This window comes from Rhamphochromis sp. 'chilingali' (assembly GCF_963969265.1).
Source record: "Rhamphochromis sp. 'chilingali' genome assembly, chromosome: 8".
In the NCBI taxonomy this organism is placed as follows: Eukaryota; Metazoa; Chordata; class Actinopteri; order Cichliformes; family Cichlidae; genus Rhamphochromis; species Rhamphochromis sp. 'chilingali'.
In genome coordinates this window covers 19,699,914-19,719,778 of record NC_137935.1, presented here as the reverse complement: position 1 = coordinate 19,719,778, position 19,865 = coordinate 19,699,914, and the positions used below count along the sequence as shown (strand labels likewise).

Below are 19,865 nucleotides of genomic sequence, written 5' to 3'. Positions count from 1 at the left end.
TTGACCCCTGGAAAGCGTCTACACAATGCAGGCAGAAACTCCCTTTGTTTATAAGGCTAACTTGTTAACCACTTGCTGCCTGATTAAAAACAGAGTTCCACCTGATTTCACGAAATACTGACTTGCATACTTAAAAAAATGAAGATATAACCCATTTCCAAAACTTTACACTAACAAATTATAAATAACTGAGAAGATTAAACTAAAAGAAATTGGTAGTAATAAAAAAAAATCTCCATGTGTAAATATGTGTACTTAACGTGGATGCATGGAAAAACAATGCAGTCCTGTTCATGTGAACAAGTGCAAAGTAAACATGCAGATGTATAATCTTACATTTTACAAGCTGTATGCATACTACACCCAAACAGGAGCATGTAGAAGCTCATTCCCCCCCCCCCCCCCCCCCCCCCCCCAAAAAGAAAAGAAAAAGCTTAATAAACATATTCAGCATGTAGAGAAAAAGGTGTGACTTGTGTAAATGGATAAATGAGACAGAGCGAGAGAGAGAGAGAGAGAGATACATGTAGCTTTGAATAAAATAGAAAAACAGGATATAAGAACCAGTCTATTTACAATTTAACGCTTTATTCCAGTTCAAAGTGCTTCAAAAGTGATAAACTGATAATAATAAAAAACCCAAATTGAATGAAATGAAACCATAACAAATAAATTACATTTAAAACGGCCTGTAAGTACCATCAAATTACATCAAATTAAGAATAATAAATACTTTTATCAAAGTATGAAAACATATTTTTAAAAAAAGCAGAAACACTGGTTTTTGAAGTTTACTGGTATCACATGTGTGCATTTCGTGATGCTGCAATGGGACGTCATCTGTTGTTTGACTAATGTCCTCCACAGTGAATGATTATAATAAACAATATGCTGCAGTCCGGTAAAACATCAAGAAAAACAGTTCCCACTGTTTCACAGCACCATGCAGGTGCTTGTGTGTCTTTCCATTTTCCATTTTCCACACTCTGAGCCCTGCGGCAGGGCAGGTATCGATGTGGTTGCCGAGCTGGGTGGTGACAGTTGCTCAGGTGACTGAAACCAACACCCCACGGAGACAAACCGCCATCTGCGGGTGACAGAGGGAGGGAGCAGCCTGCTTTCACCAGACAGCTCCAACCTTCGGTTCGACTTCACTTACATTTACACTCTGCTCGACTCAGCAGCTACACGCAGGTGTCATGAGTGGGCATCCACAGATGCGCGTTTATGGCACCGTTCCCGCGTGTTTTCTTTATATAAGAAGCTATAATAAGGTGTTATTGGATTAGCTATGGATCGACTCGATGATTGGAGCTTCAAGTCCAAGGAAATAATGGACCTAGAGGAGGATTTCTTTTTCCACTATGGAGCGGAGGAAATGACAGATTATCAGGACCCCAGTGAACTTCTGGCTGCTTTAAAACAAAAGGAGGAAGAGGTTATTTTGGCAGCCCAGCTGGGAAACGCATTGCTCCTAGAAAACCGCCAGCTTAAGGAGAAGAGCGAAAAACTTCATGAGCAATACGCAGAGAAGCTGGAGGTAAGGAGAATCCGATTCCCTACAGGTGAACTAATAATCTAGTAGGTTTTGTAATAATCTAAAACATTCTGTGAAATGTTCGGGTTGAAGTGTTTAGAATTACGTCATGGTTGTTGCTGTTTGAAGTGGGCGGGTAAGAAGTTTTCCCGATGTCCAAAGATTGTATGCTGTTGTTTCTCTCCCAGCTTTACGCACGAAAACGCGTAAAAATCTTTCTAGCTCTATTTATTTAAGTTAAGGTGACCAACTTAAATATTCAACATTAATGACATTGAGTCACCTGAGTCATTTATTGGGACCTCCGACCGCACTATTAACGTGTTCTCAATATTTTGGCCATCCCATGAAAAGACATTTACAATTGTAAATGGAAAAAGCAGCATAAAAAAGGCACTGCTAAGGTGTTCCTACTAAACTGGTTGGTTTACAAAATAATGAATGCAATATATTCAACGTTAAATAAGCTGTAACTGTATAAAGAAACTATAATGTAAGCAGGCAGAAATGCTAGTGCGTTGCTAAACTTTACTAACTCTCTCTGAAGCGATCTTTTGTGTTCTCCCAGCGACTGTAAAACTATTTCTATCTTAGCAGACCTGTCAGTACTGAAATTCCTTCTAGGTAGTCTTGCTGCATACTTGTGAGACACTTCAACTCCTCACGAGATCTCAGCAGTCAGACAGAAAGTGTAGTAATAAAAGCGAACCGGTGGCATCCATGTGTTTGTCTCAGTCGACTACACCAGCACCAAATCATGTTGAGAGGCTGTGATATGAAAATAATGACCTCATTGCTTTCCCCGGGTGATGCTGATGTCTCTATCAGATGCTCGCATCAAGTCAGGTATGGCAGTCACTTAAATCACACCAAGGACAAGACAATGGTGCGCTAGTGTCTAAATTGATGTAAACGTGCTGCGTGAACTTTTCTGATTGAATTTGCCAGAGAGGTGTGGTAAATGTCTGGAACAGTCATTTTCTTGAGTGGGGGGATTTTTAGCCCTTATTGTCTTAAGAAAGTTGAGAGAAGGCAGGAAAGTTTGAAAGACAGAGAACAGGGGAAGATTCAGACCCAGTCCTCTTTATTTACCTTACACCTTATGGGTCACCTGCACAACCCATTGAGCTAAAATAGTGCTGGATCAATCAGGTGTCATGGCAAGTTAATGCTTGGATGACTTTTCTGTTGACTGACAAACTGACTGATCTTTTAAGCTCCAAAGGAATGGATGAAAGCAGAGTGGATGTTTTCCTCTTCTAGCTTTAATGATATCAGCTACCCTATTGTTACGGATTCAAATTACAGCTGTTGGACATTTCCTGTTATCCGTCAGAGCACTAAATGAGGTTGACAGGTGCTTGTGCTCACTCAAATGCCTTCCAACAACACTCTCACGATGCCAAACAGCTTCATTTGCTGCAGTCGTAGCTAGACAACTGAACTGTATTTACTGCTTTATATTTTAAAATCTTTGTTTTGCTACACCCACCCTAAAGATCACCTGTTAAGGCATTTATCTTTTCCACCTCCGATAGGAGCTGGAGCAGGGAAAACATGAGGTGCGACTGAAGCTGGAGCGCCACCAGTCCCAGTGGGAGAGCCAGATGGGAGACCTGGAGCGGGATGCGAGGGAGCTGAGCGCCCAGGTGGAGCAGCTTACCCGGGCGCTCAGCGAGGCTGAGAGGGACAAGAGTCGAACTCAGCTGGAGCACAACGAGAACACTCAGCGGCTCCAGGAGGAGCTCAAAGCTGTGAGTCCCACACTTGGATGGGTAGATTCATGTTTTTCATCTTTGCTCAAAAAGTAACCGAGCCTCAGTGAAACAAACACCGGCAGTAGATTCAAAGCTTCAGGCCGTCTGAGTAAAACTAGAAAGTTACTCAATCCACCCACTGAAACTCGGTGTTCCCGTGTGAACTACTCCGGTATCAGCCTGACTGTATTTGATCTAAAGCAATGCCACACTCTGAGGATATTTGAAGGCTCATAGCAAGGTCACAGCTAAAATACTTCTACTACAAATAAGTGTTTTGATAAATGAGAAAGAGAGCGATAGAGCTAGAGTCAGCTGGGAGCTGCATATCAAAACCTGAGCAGTTTCCCTCAGGCAAATCAGCAATGTCAAGTGCAGAGCAGGAGGGAAACGACATGTAAACAAGAGGGGGAGGGAAACTTCAAGCATGACTTAATTTTAAATCCAAGAGAGAGGGAGGGAAGCTTGGAAAATACCTGGAAGAAGCTTTATTCAAATTCTAGTTCAGGCAAATGAATTAAACTCATTGCCGTATAATTATTTTAGCCACTTTTTTATGTCATTGTACCTGTGAAATGTAATAGAAAAATGTCCTAGATAATCTATTAGACATATTATAGAAGCTTTTATCAGAACATTATAATCTGTTACGTTGGTTTATTCAGTAACACAAAGTTAACCTTTAACTAGCTTGACATCATAAGGACGCTGACAACATGCCGCTGACTCACGTCTTCAGGAGTTCATGAGTGTTGAAGTAAATTATTTATGATCATAAGTATCTGATCAGAAATGCAGTACACTGTACACAAAGCAGGCTGGTGACAGCTTCTTATCAGTGGAGCTGACTGGATCACACAGCTGGAGCAAACTTGAGTATTTTTCCAGGCTGAGAAAGTGAGGATTGTTTTTCTCAGCGTTGCTGTTGTGACGTGCTGCGTTCCACACGACAAACCTCTGCTCACGCAGAATGAACAGCAGACACGAGCTTGTAAGGAGTCAAGGTCCACGAAATAAGGAACTGTGAGCTTCCTTCCCCCTCTGTGGCTATACTGAAGGACTTGGTGTGTGGAAATCAGACTCCCTAGAAGTTCAGGAAAATGCCAATTTAGATAAAAGCTTGTATCTCTCTGTTTGAGCTGTTTTAGGGGAGAGGGAGGTGGAGGAAATACTTTATTGGGCTGCCCAGTGTTAGCCAAATGTAACTCTGGTCTGTGTAGTTGTGAAGCTGAGAGAAGAGACTGAATCTTAAGACGCTCCATGTCTGACAAGTCTTTGCCTGATGTGGTGAAAGATACTGCTGCTTCTGTCGGACAGCTGTGTGGTGGGGTGAGTCGTGCTGTAATTCATTGAGTTTTTGTTTCTCACGGTTTTGACTGGAAGAGCTCGGTTTATTCATGGTGTCATGTTCAGGCTTCAGTAAGCTATACAGTAGGTTTCTTCTTTTAACTTAAAAAACAAACAAACAACAAAACTCAAGGATACTTAGGAAACTTGAATATGTCAATGAGCTAATCAATTGTAGCTGCTGTTTTCAGTTTATATACTTAATGTGTAATAGACAGAATTGCATTAAATTAATCAATAAATCAAAGCTGAACTAATCTTCAAAAAACAGAAATTACATTTTAATTTAAAAGCCGAATGGACCTGAGCTGGTTTGAGAAGAGAAGTTAACCATTAACATTGAGTAGAAATAGATAGTAAATGTTATAAAGTCATAAGAAATTTTGGGGGGGGTTTACAACCACCACTAGGGAAAATATGTATTCCCTGACTGGTTGAAAGTGGTTCTTGGAGATTCTCGGTTCTCACTGGGTAAAACTGTTGCAAAGCAAGTGTTGCACCAGAACCTCTCAGTAAGGGCTTTGTTTGCTAGCAGATTAACGCAAGTGCCTGTCGTTTTTATTTTTTGTTTTTATGCTGGTCTCCAAGTACTTGTTAACTAGCCAAGTGTTTGTATAACCTGAAAAAGTGTGATGTAAACCAGAAATGGAGGAGATTCACATTCAAAGTAGAAGTTGCGGTACTGCAGCCAACATGTTACAAAAAGCGCTTTTCAGTGTCAGTGTAACTGACATAGCTGGCAACTGTTTGTAGACAAGTCCGTCACTTCTATCCAAATTTCCACAGCAATATGCTAACAATCAAAGTAATCACAAGGAGGCTTTTTGCCAACCAACTGGGGAAAACATGTTTGTCTAGTGACAGGTGCTTGCCAGAGGTTCACTAATTGGTCAGGAGACCTGTGTGACCTGGGGCAGTTGACAGCCATTAACTTCTAGCAACCACTTGCAACTGATTGGGGAATACTCATTTTTCCCTAATGACTGGTGGTCAACCAGTGGCCAACTTAGCTGAAAGTTAAGGTAAATTAATTAAGTTGTTAATCAAAAGCATATTTATACAATTAAAATGGTTTGTTCTAATTGTAGATAAACATTTAAAATGGTAACTTAGGAGTGTAGAGAAAGAAATGTATATGTATAATTTTTGTATGGAACTATAAGCTAAAAAGCCCCTGAAATGAATTAAATTGTTAGCTAAAAATGAAAAAATGTCGAAGTTAAAAATTGTTTGCCATGTGGCTAGCATTTCTCAAAGTATAGATAAATAAAATTGTTATCAAAAGCATGGGTAAGCATTTGAAGTGGGTAACTAAAAGTGTGGATAAACAGTTAACTGATTAGTCAGGAATGTAGTTTTTGTTTTTTTTTTAAAATTAATTATTAGCTTAAAGTATAAAGAATTAAAATTGTTAGCCATGTTGCTGGTAGTCATTGAAAAATATAGATAAAAAAATATAAACTCTTAGCTAAAACTCCTTATAAACAGTTAAAAATTAAATTATGTTTAAAAGACAGATGCATTCATTAATAAAATTCTAGCTGAAAGTACAAGCTAAAAACCTTCCGTTAAAACCAGCTAAAACGTTAAAATATAGATAAACAGTTGCAAATGGAGTTATCAGCTCTCAGAAAATGAAAATGTGATGAAAAAACGATTTTCCAAAATGTTAGATAAAACCTTAAAATGTATATAAATAGTTAAAATCATTAGCTGTATGGCTAGCAGCCATCAAAAAGCGAGTTATGGACTAAAAGCTAATACCTGGATAACCAGTTTAGGTGCTTCACTAACCATAACAGATAAATGGTAAGATGAAGCGAAAGTTTCTCACAGATGAAAACATAATCTGCTAATTATGAAACCGTAAGTAGACCATGACAGGAATCTGGAGGAGGATATAAACTGAAACCAGAGAGAAAAAGAATTTTCCAACAACATGAAAAGATTTGCTGTGAACTTCTGCCCTGGTGCACATGAGGAAGCAGCTGCATTAAAAACAATACTGATGCGTGCCAAATTGTCACACAGTGCAGACTGTTAAAACAGGAGCTCCGGAGCAGAAGCAAAGTGTTGAAAATCTCAGGGAGAGGTGACTGATGTCAGGGTGTTTTCTTACAAACCATCGCTGCAACTGTAAACCAGGCTGAAAAGACTTTGGTCAAACATGAATCACTCTCTATGTTCGTTTGTTAATTTGTCACTGGAGTTTCCTGGCAGTCTCATACAAGGAAAACCACAGTTTACCGTCTGAAGAAAAACATTAAGTATGACTGTAAGGAAATGAGATAATTGCATATAGTGAAAGTAAAAACATTTTAGTATTTTGCTGATTTTGGCTGAAGTCTTGTGCAACATTTTTAGTGCATTAGAAAACTGAATATAAACACATCTACTGGATAAGAAATACCAGACTGGAATGGGAGTATGATTACTGGATGATGAGCTGGAAATGCTGATAGTTTCCTGCATGTTTTCATGCGTTTCATTCGTTTCAATTGTTTTTAAAAAACAAACAACAAAACTCGGTAAGTTTAGGACTTTGCTATGAGCTTATTTCAGGTAGACCTGACTTACTGCTGGGGGTATTATGAGCTGACACTGGCCAATAATAGACAGATTGTACACAACCAGATTGTACTGGTTGTGGGATTTATTTGCCTCATGACTGGTAATAGCCCAAGGCAAATAGGATGACTTACTGATGCCAGCAATAAGTGTTTGTGTATTTATATAGTTGTTATGGATATACACTTTTTAAAATACTTTTTAACATATTATTATTTAATAAGGGGGTTTCTGTTCATTTCACTTTTAGTTTTTATTGTTTGGTTTCACTTAAGTTTCAATATAATATAACCTTTTGGATATAACTCAAACGTACTGTGTGTGCATACATACAGAATATTGAATAACTTGTATACAAAAAGAGTTAAGACCATTGCAGACAGGTGTTTCTACTTTTTTGGTCACTCTGTTGATATCTTGTTTTCTGTCAGGTTAACCGATGCAGATCACATTACCTTTTTCACTTCCTGCTTCCTACTCAGGGTCACATATCACTCACACCGGTAGCATTTTATTGGGCAGCTGTGACAAATCCCTCACTGTGTACATTGTTTAAGACAAGCCCCCGTAACCTCGGTCAGCATCACCAAGCTCACAGACAAAAAAGGAAAACACAATATACATTACAGAGAGATATAAATCTTTCATTTTGTTCTTTGATGTTGCACCAACGTTCCTTTATCCCAGGGGAAAGCCATCTTTTCTCTGTGCCCCCAAGGGGCTTAGTTATAGCTGTGGAAGCCAGCTGTTGGATACTTCAGTGTGTGGACTCATGAAGGCGTGGAGGGGGTGGGGGGGGGTGGAGTGTCCTCCGTCCCCTCCTCGTTTTGGTGGCTCTCAGTGAGTCGGTGCCTCTATTGTAGAAAGAGGCCCATACTGAAATGTTCATTTTTAAACCCAGACTTCTTCTCTTCTCACTGTGTCTGCTTGCTTTTTGTTTTTATCCTTTATTCACTCACACAGACACACGCTTCCCTCTACTTATGTCCCACAAACCTGCCTCACATCCTCCATACTTTCAAGCTCTTCCCTCCAGCTTTTACTCTGGTGATGTCCGAGTTCACCATTGTTGTTTAATGTGGCATGATTATGTCACCACCAAGATCAAGATGCCCTCTGCTCCATCTGCCGTAGAGGCCGGCCTTTCATTTTGTATTATGTGGCATTGATTGGACCTGACAGGGCCCCGCCGAACTGCTGAGTAAGGGGAAATGAGGGTCCCAGTCCAGGACAAGGGAGGGCAGAAGGGGGGGCCTTTCACAGGGCCTGTAGGCACAGCAGCTTCCCAAATTTTTAATGTTGCCCAATCTTTTGTGTTTGAATCAGCTTTCAAGTTTTCCAATATTCAGTGTTTTATGGTTAAAGTTGAAAATGGGGGAAAATGAATGAATCACTCATGCTGTTAGCTTTTACATCTGTCCTGTTTTTGCCCCAGGTTTTGGAAGCACTGCAGGCTATCAGGAAAACCAATAACCAACCACATTTAAATTTAGTCAACTAATCCCCAGCTTCTTCTCATCTCAGCTTTAGCCAAGACTTTTATTTTCTTAAAGCTCAGGCTACAGGCAGGCTTCATTTTGGATTTTCACTTTAACTGATACGCGTGTGTGACGCCAGTCTCTGGCTGAGATCTTTTTAACCCTCTCCATATTTCTCATTTCATTTGCTCCCTTTGTGACTCTCCTGCGTTCGTGTTCTCTTTCTTCTGTGCACGTGTAGGCGATGGAGGTGGAGAGAGCCATGTCCACTGAGCTGCAGGCTCTGAAACAGGAGCTGCAACAAAAAGGAAGTCACAACAGGCAGCAGGACGAGGAGCTGATGAGTGCCATGAGAGAGCAGGCAAGTACTCTAATGCACACGTGCGGCCGTTACTGTGACTTTACAGAGGTGTAGCTTCATATTTATGCTAAAATATGGTCTTCTTCTTGTAGCATATCATATTTTTGTATCAATTTTTTTCTCAAATGCCTTTCTAATAATTACTTGGCATCAGTGAAGCGAGTCATAAATGAACTTCTATCTCTTCATGTCTGGCCCATACCTGCTGGTCATGTTTAGACCTACATGGTTCTTAAAATAACGTCTTCTAAGTAATGTTTTAAGCAAAGTAAAATGGCAAATAAACAGTCTGTCTAAAAAGTGATCTTTTCTAATACATAATGCGTTTTATTTCATGCAATGGATGTGGTGGTTACATAAAACAGAAGAATAATGAAAGTCCTGGACAACCAGCAGCAGAAACTGGGAAAAAAAAGTACTAAAACAACACTTTATTTTGTAATAATGGTTTGATTAAAGGTTTTTAAAAAGGAATATCTGTTTTGAAATGACTTTTGAAATTGTGACGAGCAAGTTCACCTTCTTTTTTGGATGTACTCCTGAATAGGATAAATACAGTCAGACAGATTCTCGGTAAATCATCCTTTTCTCGATAAATTGTTCATTTCCGAAAATGAGAAAACGGATAGCCTTCCAAGTAAAAGTAGGAAGGTTCAAATATCAGCTTCATTCCTCCTGTTAGTGGATTGTTTTGTTGCGATGCAAGGGAGTGGTGTGAGTTAGTGAGAATTTTCCTCCCTGAGGGGAAGAAATAACTTTGTTATCTGTATTTCTGCTTGTTTTTCCAGGTGTTGCGTCTCTCACAGAAGGAACAGGTGCTGGAGCAACGATTGGAGAGCGTTTGTCAAGAAAACGAAGAACTGAGGGCGAGTTTGGCCTCTTTGGACGCACGCTTGGCTCTGCACGACCAACTCAACGAGCAGCACAGCCAGCAGGTACAAACATGAATACAGTACAGCACAGGCAAGACTGTCATTCGAGCTCCATAGTACATAAGCAATCTGATTAGAGCTCATTGTGGCAGCAAAACCGCATCAAGTGGTTAGTGCGTGACTAAAAGAACCACAATGACAAAGATTTTCTGCTCCCTCTCTGCCAGCCTGGGTTTCGGTGGGATTGCGGAAAGTACCGCTAAACAATCACCTCACTCCCGTCACTGTATCTCTCACCCACAACTCTGGATTCCACTCGTGTTCGTTTAGTTTCATGTTTGGCTTTAGGCTGGAATCTGGCATGTCAGGATTTCTTTCTCTTGTTGGTACAGTCTGCTTACACGAGTCTCCTATTACAGCTCCTTCCAGAGCTCATTTGACTCTTAGGCTAAAAGCAGGGATCTGTGTAATCTAGCAGGATTCATAATGTGATTTTTATCGTAGCTTCTTCATCTGTCGGACGTGTTATCCTTGTCACATTTCTGTTTTCGTTCATGTGTGCATGTGCCTCTCGCTCTCTGTGCTTTTCAGCTTGCCGAGGCGCGGCAAGAGGTGGAGGCTGCACGGGGTCATTCACAGCAGCTGCAGGCCCAGGTGGAGGAGCTTCAGGAGGAGGTGTCCCTGCAGGAAGCCAGGAGCTACGGCGACACTTCCCTGCTGTCTGAGCTGGAAAGTAGCCTGGAGATAACAGGCCTCGGAGTCAGCAAAGAAGAGGTAGGTTTACTGATTAATACAGTCAAAGCATATTGTTTTATAAAAAAAACATCCAAAACATGCCTCATGTGGCTGATTGAAGTATTTCATTTCAATTTAATTTAAAAATATAAAGTTCACTGTGAATAAGAGTAAAGCTAATGGTAAGATGTCTCGTGACTAGGGCTGGGCCATATTATACCGTTCACGGTAATACCGGTATAATGTTAGGCAACGATAGAATGGGAGTAAAACGCGCATGCGCAGTGCCTTTGTTTTCATACGCACATGGCCGATTGTTGAGTGAAACAGATGAACCAGAATTGGTTTGTAAAAATGGTGCAACTTCAGTGATGTGGAACTGGTTTGGTGTTTGTCCGTCAGATACACAACAAAGCACATTTTTTTGCAGAACATGCAAGCGGCCGTCGTTATTGTCGTATTTGTCGGACTAAGATGCTCTTAAATCTGGGAGTAATCTGGGTCCTAAACTCCGTATGCTTCAGGTCAAACAACACTGCAGCATCACTTAGAGTTAAAAACTGTCTAAATTCTTTCATCTTTAATAAAACGATCAGCATTGCTGCTTTACCAGGTGTAACTATAAAGTTTAACTTCCAGGCATCCATGAAAACAAAAGTTATTACATTTAACGGAGTTAGAAGTTAGCAGGAAGCTAGCGGAAGTTAGCTCGCTAGTTTCGCTAGTTACCTAAGCATAACATAGCATGTTCTGACGGAGAGATTTCTGAAAAAAATCAAACGTACAGCTCTGCTATCACTTCCAACATAAATGAAGACAGGAAACTAAACAGCAGTGACGTTTGTAGGGTTACTGAAGTTGGGCTAGCTGGTATATAATGATGTGCTACGTGATCGCTAGTGACACAGCTATGTTAGCATAACATAAACAGTGAAGCTGGAGGACGAACACTAACACTTTTCCACTTATAAAAGTTAACGTGAAGGTTCTTCATGGTTAGAGACAAATGCAATCGCATGGCAGGATGCTGTAAACGGACCAAACTTCAGTCAGGAGAACAACTGAGATAATCCATCCACAATACGAGGTTAGTCATTAATATACTGCAACAACATGGGAATAGAGCAGCTGCCAGAGAATTCAACATTAATGAATCAATGGTACAGAAGTGGAGGAAGCAAGAAGAATGAGTTTAATAAAGTTTGATTTATCTGACTGCTTTGTTTCGCTTAATGTGCCTTATAATCCCGTGCACCTTATGGTGCGAAAAATACGTACTGCACACTGCAGTTTAATGTTGCAAAGCACCTCTTTTTAACTTCAGTGGATATTATACATGGTTATGCTCAGGATATGTCAGCCCATTTCTACTGGAAATGCCTTTTGGTTAAACTTTCAGCAAGCAATTTGCATTTGCACTGTTACATTTTTATAAAGCTTTAATGTACATAAAAACCAGCTTCTTGTTTAAGTGAAAATAAATGGAAGGTTGTCTTTTTGCGCTAGTAATGTTGTGGAGTTGTATTTTGTCTCGCATCAATTATATCGTCGGTTATATCGTTATCGCAAATTTTCAAATATATATCGTGATAAATATTTTTGGCCATATCGCCCTGCTCTACTCGTGACCTTATACATAAACATCACTCCACTTAGAAGACAGAGTGATGAGGGAGAAAGGAATGCAGGGGGGCGCATGTAGATGCACAACATCATTGTAATCAAGTGCAGGTGATCTTAAAACTAAGAGAGAGACAATTTTACTGTCTGTGTTAGCCTCACATAAACAATCCTGCTCCTTTAATACTTATTTGAGCACCGATTATCTGTCAGTCCACAGCTTTGAAGAGTTAACGTCTTAAATTTCTCCTGTTTGAATGATGATTGGTAGAAACTGCAGTCCCAAACTGTTCTCAAGTTTACGAATTTGTGCCCCCGAAGCAGTAAGAATAATTTATCATTTATTTTTCTGTATTTGTATTGTTGGTATTTTAGTATCTCTAGGTGCAATAAGCATGACTTTTCTTCAACGTAGATTTTTTGCAACATTGTGATGTGTTATCCTGTATCAGTGTTATGATCTAAAATTATACGTACTGTAAAGCACACACACACAAAAAAGTACTAGGAAAAAAAGTAAAATTCCTCTTATAGCACTAATGTGAATGCTGTCGAGTCACTGCAAGACAAAATTGGAAAAACATGCAAACAGCTCTGTGTAGGAACAGCTGCACACTATCTCCATACTGTGGTTGGCTTTTGCTGCAGTGGGCCTGCAATGATTCACAGGTCATGTGCGTTTTGAGGGGAAACTGTGTTCCTGTGATGACTGGAAATGAAATGATCAAGTTGTCTTTCTTGAGAATGAGATCGCACATTTATAGCACCAGAGATACATCATTTATACTCTGAATTTTGGAAAGCGTTTGAAAATGTTGTAGCAAAAGCACGGTAGCTCTCTCTACAGAGAGGGACGCCATGCAGGAACATGTTGTGCGAGTTCTTGGTGACAGTGTGACAGCGTGTTTGCTGTCACACTGTCACCAAGGCGTGAAGCTCCTGATTGTACAGAGTGAAGTCCTGGATGAGGACTTGTGCAGAAGTCACGTGTTGGAGTTGTGTCTGGGAGAGAGCAGAAAACGTCTTCTCACCGTCCGTGTGTCTGCTGTTATTGTTGTGTTGCAGCAGGAAAAAGTAATGTGTTGCTGCACTCGTGAGTCACATTTCCTGTTTGTCATTACCACATTGTCGGAGACTTTCCACATTGTTGTCACATGTGGGGTATATGATGGCAATACCTCACTAAAACATAAAGCTCATTATTTTTGTGGCAGCCACAATTACTGTTCAATTTTTAAGCATTTTTTTACTCAGCCTGATTTTATTGTCTCTTAAATATAGAACTTTCTCAGAGTCAGGGGTGTTAAAACTTATGCAAACAACTGTGACTGTTTATCACCTGAAACTGTTCCTGTTTAGTTATTTTTGTTATGATCAGATAAGCACTGTCACGTGATACACATGACTCAGGTAAGTTAAATATGCCCATGAGGTAATGCTGACTCCTCCAGTCGTATAAATACATGATGTCATTCAAGACATGTGAGAAGAAGATGGGGAATGCTCGCAGGAACAGAGAAGAAGAAATAACTTGTATAACACACAGAAATTCCTTTTAATATGCTGTTAGGTCCAAAGCAGTAGGGTGAATGTGAAATGTAAAGCATACTGTAGAAGCAACCAAGAGTTTCTCAAGGAAAAGAAATGGGATATACTTCAATGGCCAAGTCAGTCGCCTGATCTCCAGGCGACTGATTAAAATCCTTTGCAGCCAGACTTCCCTGCAAAGGATTTTATGAAAAAGTCTGTAATTCCTAAGCAGTTAATTCAGTTAACTGAAAGTCTGCTTTTCAATCACATCTTGATTGCTTAATTTAAAATCCATTGTGATGGTGTGGTAAGGCAAAGAGTTTATGGACCTAAATGTAGGTCAGAATTCGAGCAGCATCCTCCAAGCTATGTAACTTTTGTTGCACGTTTAATATTTTGGTTCATGTGTTAATGCGGCTGACACTATTTTGAAAGTCACAGCAAGCACATATCAACACGTTTCTTTCTTTTTTTCATAGTTAACGCAAGAAATGGGGTCCATCCTTCAGTTACTCCTCCCGCTGACCCAGGAGCTGAACGGCTCAGAGCAGTCAGAAGTCGCCGATCAGCAGGAAGACCTGAAGGCCATGTTGCATCGGCTGAAGGGCGTGGCTCAAACTCTTTCACAGGCATCCAGGCCACAGGTGAGCTGCGCACACACGAACAGCAAATGGGGCAGGGAGAGGAAATGCGAACAAAAGGCTGACCTTGTTGTTTGAAACATGAGAAGGACGGGAATAGTACACTGTAGGTTTTGTCATGTCCTCGAATCATAAAGAAATGTACACAAAACAATCTGAAGTTCTGACGTCTAAGAAACGCAGGGCTGTACCAACACGGCAGAGCGCATTTATTGCTTTTCAAACACACAACTTACAGGTGAGAGATGCGACGTTTAACACTCCAACAGTGCATCTCTTTCTGTTGTACGATGAGAGACAATTGTACTGAAAGCAGAGTTATTTCCTTACTTTGTTTTTTCTTTGCTAGAGGTTGGACGCAGATGCAGGAAAAGCATAAATCATAGATCCAGAAAGCAGCCTGCTCACATACTATAGCAGTCCAACCTATCTACCCCCTAGTGGCTGTTTGAGGCACCACAGGGTGTTCACACAGGACAGATTGCTTTGCGCGAGCGTTTACAATAGTCCAGTTGTGGCTTGTGGCATTTATCTTACATTCAGAGCAGTAACATGAGTCTGTCAGTGTAACTAAAGGGGCCAGCCTCACCCCTTCCTCCGCGAGTGCACCTCCACAAGTAGGCCAACGCCACAGAAAGTCCTTTTGATGCACACACCGCTTACACCTGATCTCTCTGTTAATGCCTCTGTCCCAGGAGCTGAATCAGGGTTTTGTCGAAACGACGGGTGACGAGAGTGGGAATCTGAGCATGACACAGGAGCTGAGAGATCAGGTAACCGAGGGATGAACAGACCCGTCCGTCAAAGAGGGACAGCACCAGTTGTATGACAAAAAGGTTGCACCAGTGCTGACCCTACTGATCTTGATGCGGTATCTAAATTCAGAGATATTTGTGTGCCTCAGAATTGCATTTGACAAGCAGATAAACATTCATTATGTAGTATTTTATACTGTGGTCTAAAGAGCTCTTATCGTCTTCCTGCAGAATGTGCAGCTGCAGCAAGAAAATGCTGAACTGATGCAGAAGCTGCAGAGCGTTCAAGATCAAACTGAAGTTGTCCAACAGGCCATCAAAGACCGAGATGAAGCTATTGCGAAGTAAGTAATGAGTTTATTTATCCAATTCAAGTGAGAAAGTTCAAGCTTTCCAGATTACATGTTTTATATTTTTAAAACTGAAAAACACTAATTCCTAGTTCCCGAGCATGGCTCAGCCCTGAGTTTTAACTTGTTATGGATGTTAAAATCCTTACTTTAAAGATCTTTGTGTGACTTCTTTGCAGGAAAAACCGAATGGAAGAAGAGCTGGTGAGAAGTAAAAACGATATGATGTCTCTCAACAACCAGTTACTGGAAGCCATCCAACGCAAACTGGAGCTATCACAGGAGCTGGAGGCCTGGCAGGTAAACCACTCACTTTTCTCTGTAGACCTCCAGTCTAATGATCTTTCTCGCATCACTTTGTCACACTGTCCTATCATCTCGTAGCCTGTTTGCAGGGCCTTCTGCTTCAGCACATTCTTATTACGTTTAATCACCTGCATCGCTGATGGGAAGGCCACATTTTCAGAGGCACTGCCTGCGTTTGAGATTGATGTATCGGTCTGAGATTCTAGAGTAAAAAGTCAGAGACAGGCACCATCATAAATCTCCATGTCCTGACAGTTTGGAGGGATAAGAGCGGCATGTGTCTCTGAGCCCTTCTGCTGCTGAGTACTTAATGCCAAGCTGAGCCATCTGCCTCAGTGTCTGAGCCTTCATGCTCTGATGAAGATAATACAGATAATATTTAGAGCAAACCACTGATTCACTTCTTTAAATACTGTGTTTCTGAGCAACCACAAGATAAAAACATATAAATTATAAAAAAATAAAGTAATGTAAGATTAATATAAATGATTATTTAATACAAAAGGCATGCAAAGAAAAGGTTATTTACTCAAACGGAAGTCAGACCGTTTGAGTAAATAAAAGTGACCGGTCATAGGCACTGACCAGTCACTTTATTGGACCAGTTTTGCCTTCAGAACTTCATAGATTTAATGAATCTGAACGCTGACAAGGAAGGTGTTTTATAACCTCTTTTTACTGTTATGAACAAATATGCCTAGAAGCACATTGTCTCAATCCATCTCCCAATGGTTTGATTTCAAGACTGTGATCAATAGCTTTAAACCAATATAGTTTTTCTTTTCCCTCCTCCTCCGGCTGCTGCTGCGACTCCTAAAGGGAGCAGATCATCTGCCTCCGTCTCACCCTATCCCTAGCTTCCTCCTCTGTCACACCACCCCTCTGCATCTCATCCTTTACCACAGGGGTGGGGAAACTCCAGGCTTCAAGGGCCGGTGTCCTGCAGGTTTTAGATGTATCCTTGATTCAACACAGCTGATTTAAATGGCTAAATTATGTCCTCAACATGTCTTGAAGTTCTTCAGAGGCCTGGTAATAAACGAATCATTTGATTCAGGTATGTTGACCCAGGGTGATATCTAAAACCTGCAGCGCATCGGCCGCTGCTTTACCACATCAATGAATCTTCTGAGGTCTTCCTCTTTTCCTCCTGCCTGGCAGCTCCATGTTTTTTAAAGAGTCAGTACTTTGTTGGTTTTCTCGTGGGACTTAATGATAACTAGTTTGCTTCTTTAATACTACGACTCTAGTACTAACATGTTATCTTTGCCAATCATGGGATACCAGACTGAGCCCCGGCTCCTAAGTCTTGCTGCTCAATTCCTCTTCCTCCCCACCTTTCCCCAGGATGACATCCAGATCTTCATCAACCAGCAGCTCAAGTCCCAGCAGCAGTTGGAGCAGCCTCAGAAGAAGCCCGCCTCCAACAACAGCATGTCATTCTTTCGCAGACCCAGCAGAACGGCTTCATCTTGGTCACGCCAGTCGTCGGCCTCCTCCTGGAATTCAGACTGCGATCAGGACAAAAACCAATCCCCGTGGAGGGACTGGTTAAGGCGGGGCAAAGGGGTGCAGTACAGCAAATAGTGAACACTAAGTGCTAGAACACTACTGGACTACTGTGGAGCAGATGCACCAAGAGAAAAGGTCAAAGGGAACTCACTAGTGGGGCTTCTTGTACATCATGTGAAGGAGAAAAAAAGCCATGAAGACAGAAGGAGCCACTGCAAACAAAGACTGAAACACATTTCACTGAGAGGCTGAGGCTTCTCAAAACGAAGACTGTGACAACATTTTTACAGAATTACAATTGAAGGTTTAACTGTAAATATCGCACCCTATTTTGTAAAATGGTGAATAAGCAGCTCAGTGGAAAGTATTTAAGATTTAACACATCAAAGAGAAGGATGCTCATGAAGTAAGTGATTAAACACTACATTTTTCGTTGTACTAAATTTGTCCTTATCATGTTGGATATAAGAAGTTATGTTTGTTTTTGGGTTTGTTTTTTTTATTGTCAATGTTGCTAAATGTGTTTGAGAAACGCTGTACGTTTTCTTGTACATGAAGAAATCTGTTATTTTTATAATTTTGTTCTCATAGTTTCAGTTAAAAATCAAACATGTTGTCTGGACATTGATATGGTCTGTGGACAGCAGAAACTCTATTTTATGTTTAGCACTGTTCAGTATTGAAGCTGCTTTGTACAAACTGACCAAGTCTGGAAGGACTGACAGAAAGTTTCATAAAACATTAAATGATACTCAGTCAGGTCTCATTTTTCTCCACTGTTTGTCTTCAAAACTCTCCATGATAAAAGTTATTTACTGAAGATATTCTGGCTTTAATAGGGGAAAAGCTGCAAGATTGAAGACAATACACAAATATGGAGATGGGGTAATCTGTCAGGAATTAAAGGAGGCTACATTGAAAGAAATGAAAACGATCAACCTACAGAGGGCTGAAGTCAAATGTAGCAGCTCACAGTATGTCCAAGGATTTCATCCTGATACCTAATGGCAATCAGGGTGCTGTTGCTTAGCCTATAGAGGTCTGTGTGTCCCTCCATGGATGTGCCTCCCCAGATAATCACTGACCCACCACCAAACCGGTCATGGTTTCTTCAATTTTCATGTCTGTCACATGTGCTCAAGGTGAACCTGCTCTCATCTGTGAAAAGCACAGGATACTGGTGATGGACCTGCCAATTCTGGTATTCTATTGCAAATGCTAATTGTTCTCCACAGTGCCAGGCAGTGAGCACAGGGCTCACTAGCAGGTGAGGGACCAGGTATTGCTTCATGCTACCAGAGACAACAAACCTAGCCAGTAAAACCATTCCTGTGTTAGTGGTTGTCTCACTGTTGCCTCTCTAGTGCATATATTGGTCATTTCGTTAACACGAAAGCCACTGAAACTGATTAACAACCCACCCCCACGCTACTTCACTGCTCAAATTAATATCCCAGAAGTTTAACTGACTTGATTAATATTCTCATGAAAGTGTTTAATTTTTTGAGCGGTTTGATAATCTGAAATGGGCTTCTAACAATACGTCTGCTGCTGCCCTCTGCTGATGGCCAGCAAACATTTCAGGCTTTAGTGGGAGGCAGATGTGTCATAGCTGACAGGATCTGACACACTGGACAGACTGCAGCTGAGGTGCTAAAAAATAAGCAAATGTAGTTACACTTAACTCAGTCATGTTAAATAACTGCAAGTCAACCTTAAATCAGTCAACTGAGGTTTTATCAGATTTTTTAATATTTATAATTTGTGTTCAGAGTTGCATATGTTCACTGCCTTTAACACTGCTACTCAGAAGTGTTGATTTATTAAAGCCATGTAGTTTTGTAAATGTGAAAACTTCCAGATGTCGAGACATGGGTAAATTATCATCAGTGTTTGAGGTTCCTGAACTAAGAATAAAGCAAAACCAAACATGTGCAATAACAACTGCGTACTTCATTCAAGATTAATGGTAATAATGGTCTTATTAGAGTGGGTAGAAGACTTACACTACTACTGGATATTTAGGTTCATGTTAGGTTTGCTTGGATAGCAGCTCTGTGGGAATTCATGGAAATTAACTTGTGCGTAAATATGTAAAATGAGCTCTGAGATAAGACGTCATAAACAAATCCAAGTAATTTAGTAGGAAAAAAGTGGGAGAGTCAGTTAAATCACAAAGACAACTTCTACAAATGAGATAGACTCAAAGACTCAGTTTGTAGTTTTGTTCAGGTTGCATCTCATTCGGTTCTGTCTACATCTTTTTGCAGTCATTCTGCATCTTGTGACTGTTTGTGTGTTTATATTGCATGTCTGTTGCTGTGTTGAACCTCACTTGCAATGATTTTATATATTTTGTTGTGCATTTTGCCTGTTTAATTGGTTCCTCTTGTCCCCCGTTTCCTCTCTTTTTTGTAGAAGCGTCTTTCTGCTGCAGGGGTTTTGCCAGCCATAAATCACAACTTCATCTTATAATCTCAACATTTTGAAATACTT

The 19,865-nt window shown here is 40.6% G+C and overlaps 1 protein-coding gene across 1 annotated transcript; it reads left to right on the top strand.

The window, feature by feature from the left end:
- Positions 1 to 1,097: 1,097 nt before the first annotated feature.
- LOC308400479 (BICD family-like cargo adapter 1) lies at positions 1,098 to 19,236 on the top strand. Its single transcript, XM_080888210.1, has 10 exons — positions 1,098 to 1,540; positions 3,076 to 3,291; positions 8,929 to 9,048; positions 9,837 to 9,983; positions 10,512 to 10,694; positions 14,285 to 14,449; positions 15,142 to 15,219; positions 15,433 to 15,545; positions 15,731 to 15,851; positions 17,205 to 19,236. Exons 1-10 carry the CDS (start codon positions 1,292 to 1,294, stop codon positions 17,442 to 17,444), a joined length of 1,632 nt encoding a protein of 543 aa, XP_080744336.1. The 5' UTR covers positions 1,098 to 1,291; the 3' UTR covers positions 17,445 to 19,236.
- Positions 19,237 to 19,865: the final 629 nt, after the last annotated feature.

Excerpts from the sequence above, each read along its gene's own strand:
- LOC308400479 (XM_080888210.1), top strand. The coding sequence starts at position 1,292 with ATGGATCGACTCGATGATTGGAGCTTCAAGTCCAAGGAAATAATGGAC. Across the intron at positions 3,292-8,928 it reads TCCAGGAGGAGCTCAAAGCT|GCGATGGAGGTGGAGAGAGC; the intron begins GTGAGTCCCACA and ends GTGCACGTGTAG. Across the intron at positions 14,450-15,141 it reads CACAGGCATCCAGGCCACAG|GAGCTGAATCAGGGTTTTGT; the intron begins GTGAGCTGCGCA and ends CCTCTGTCCCAG.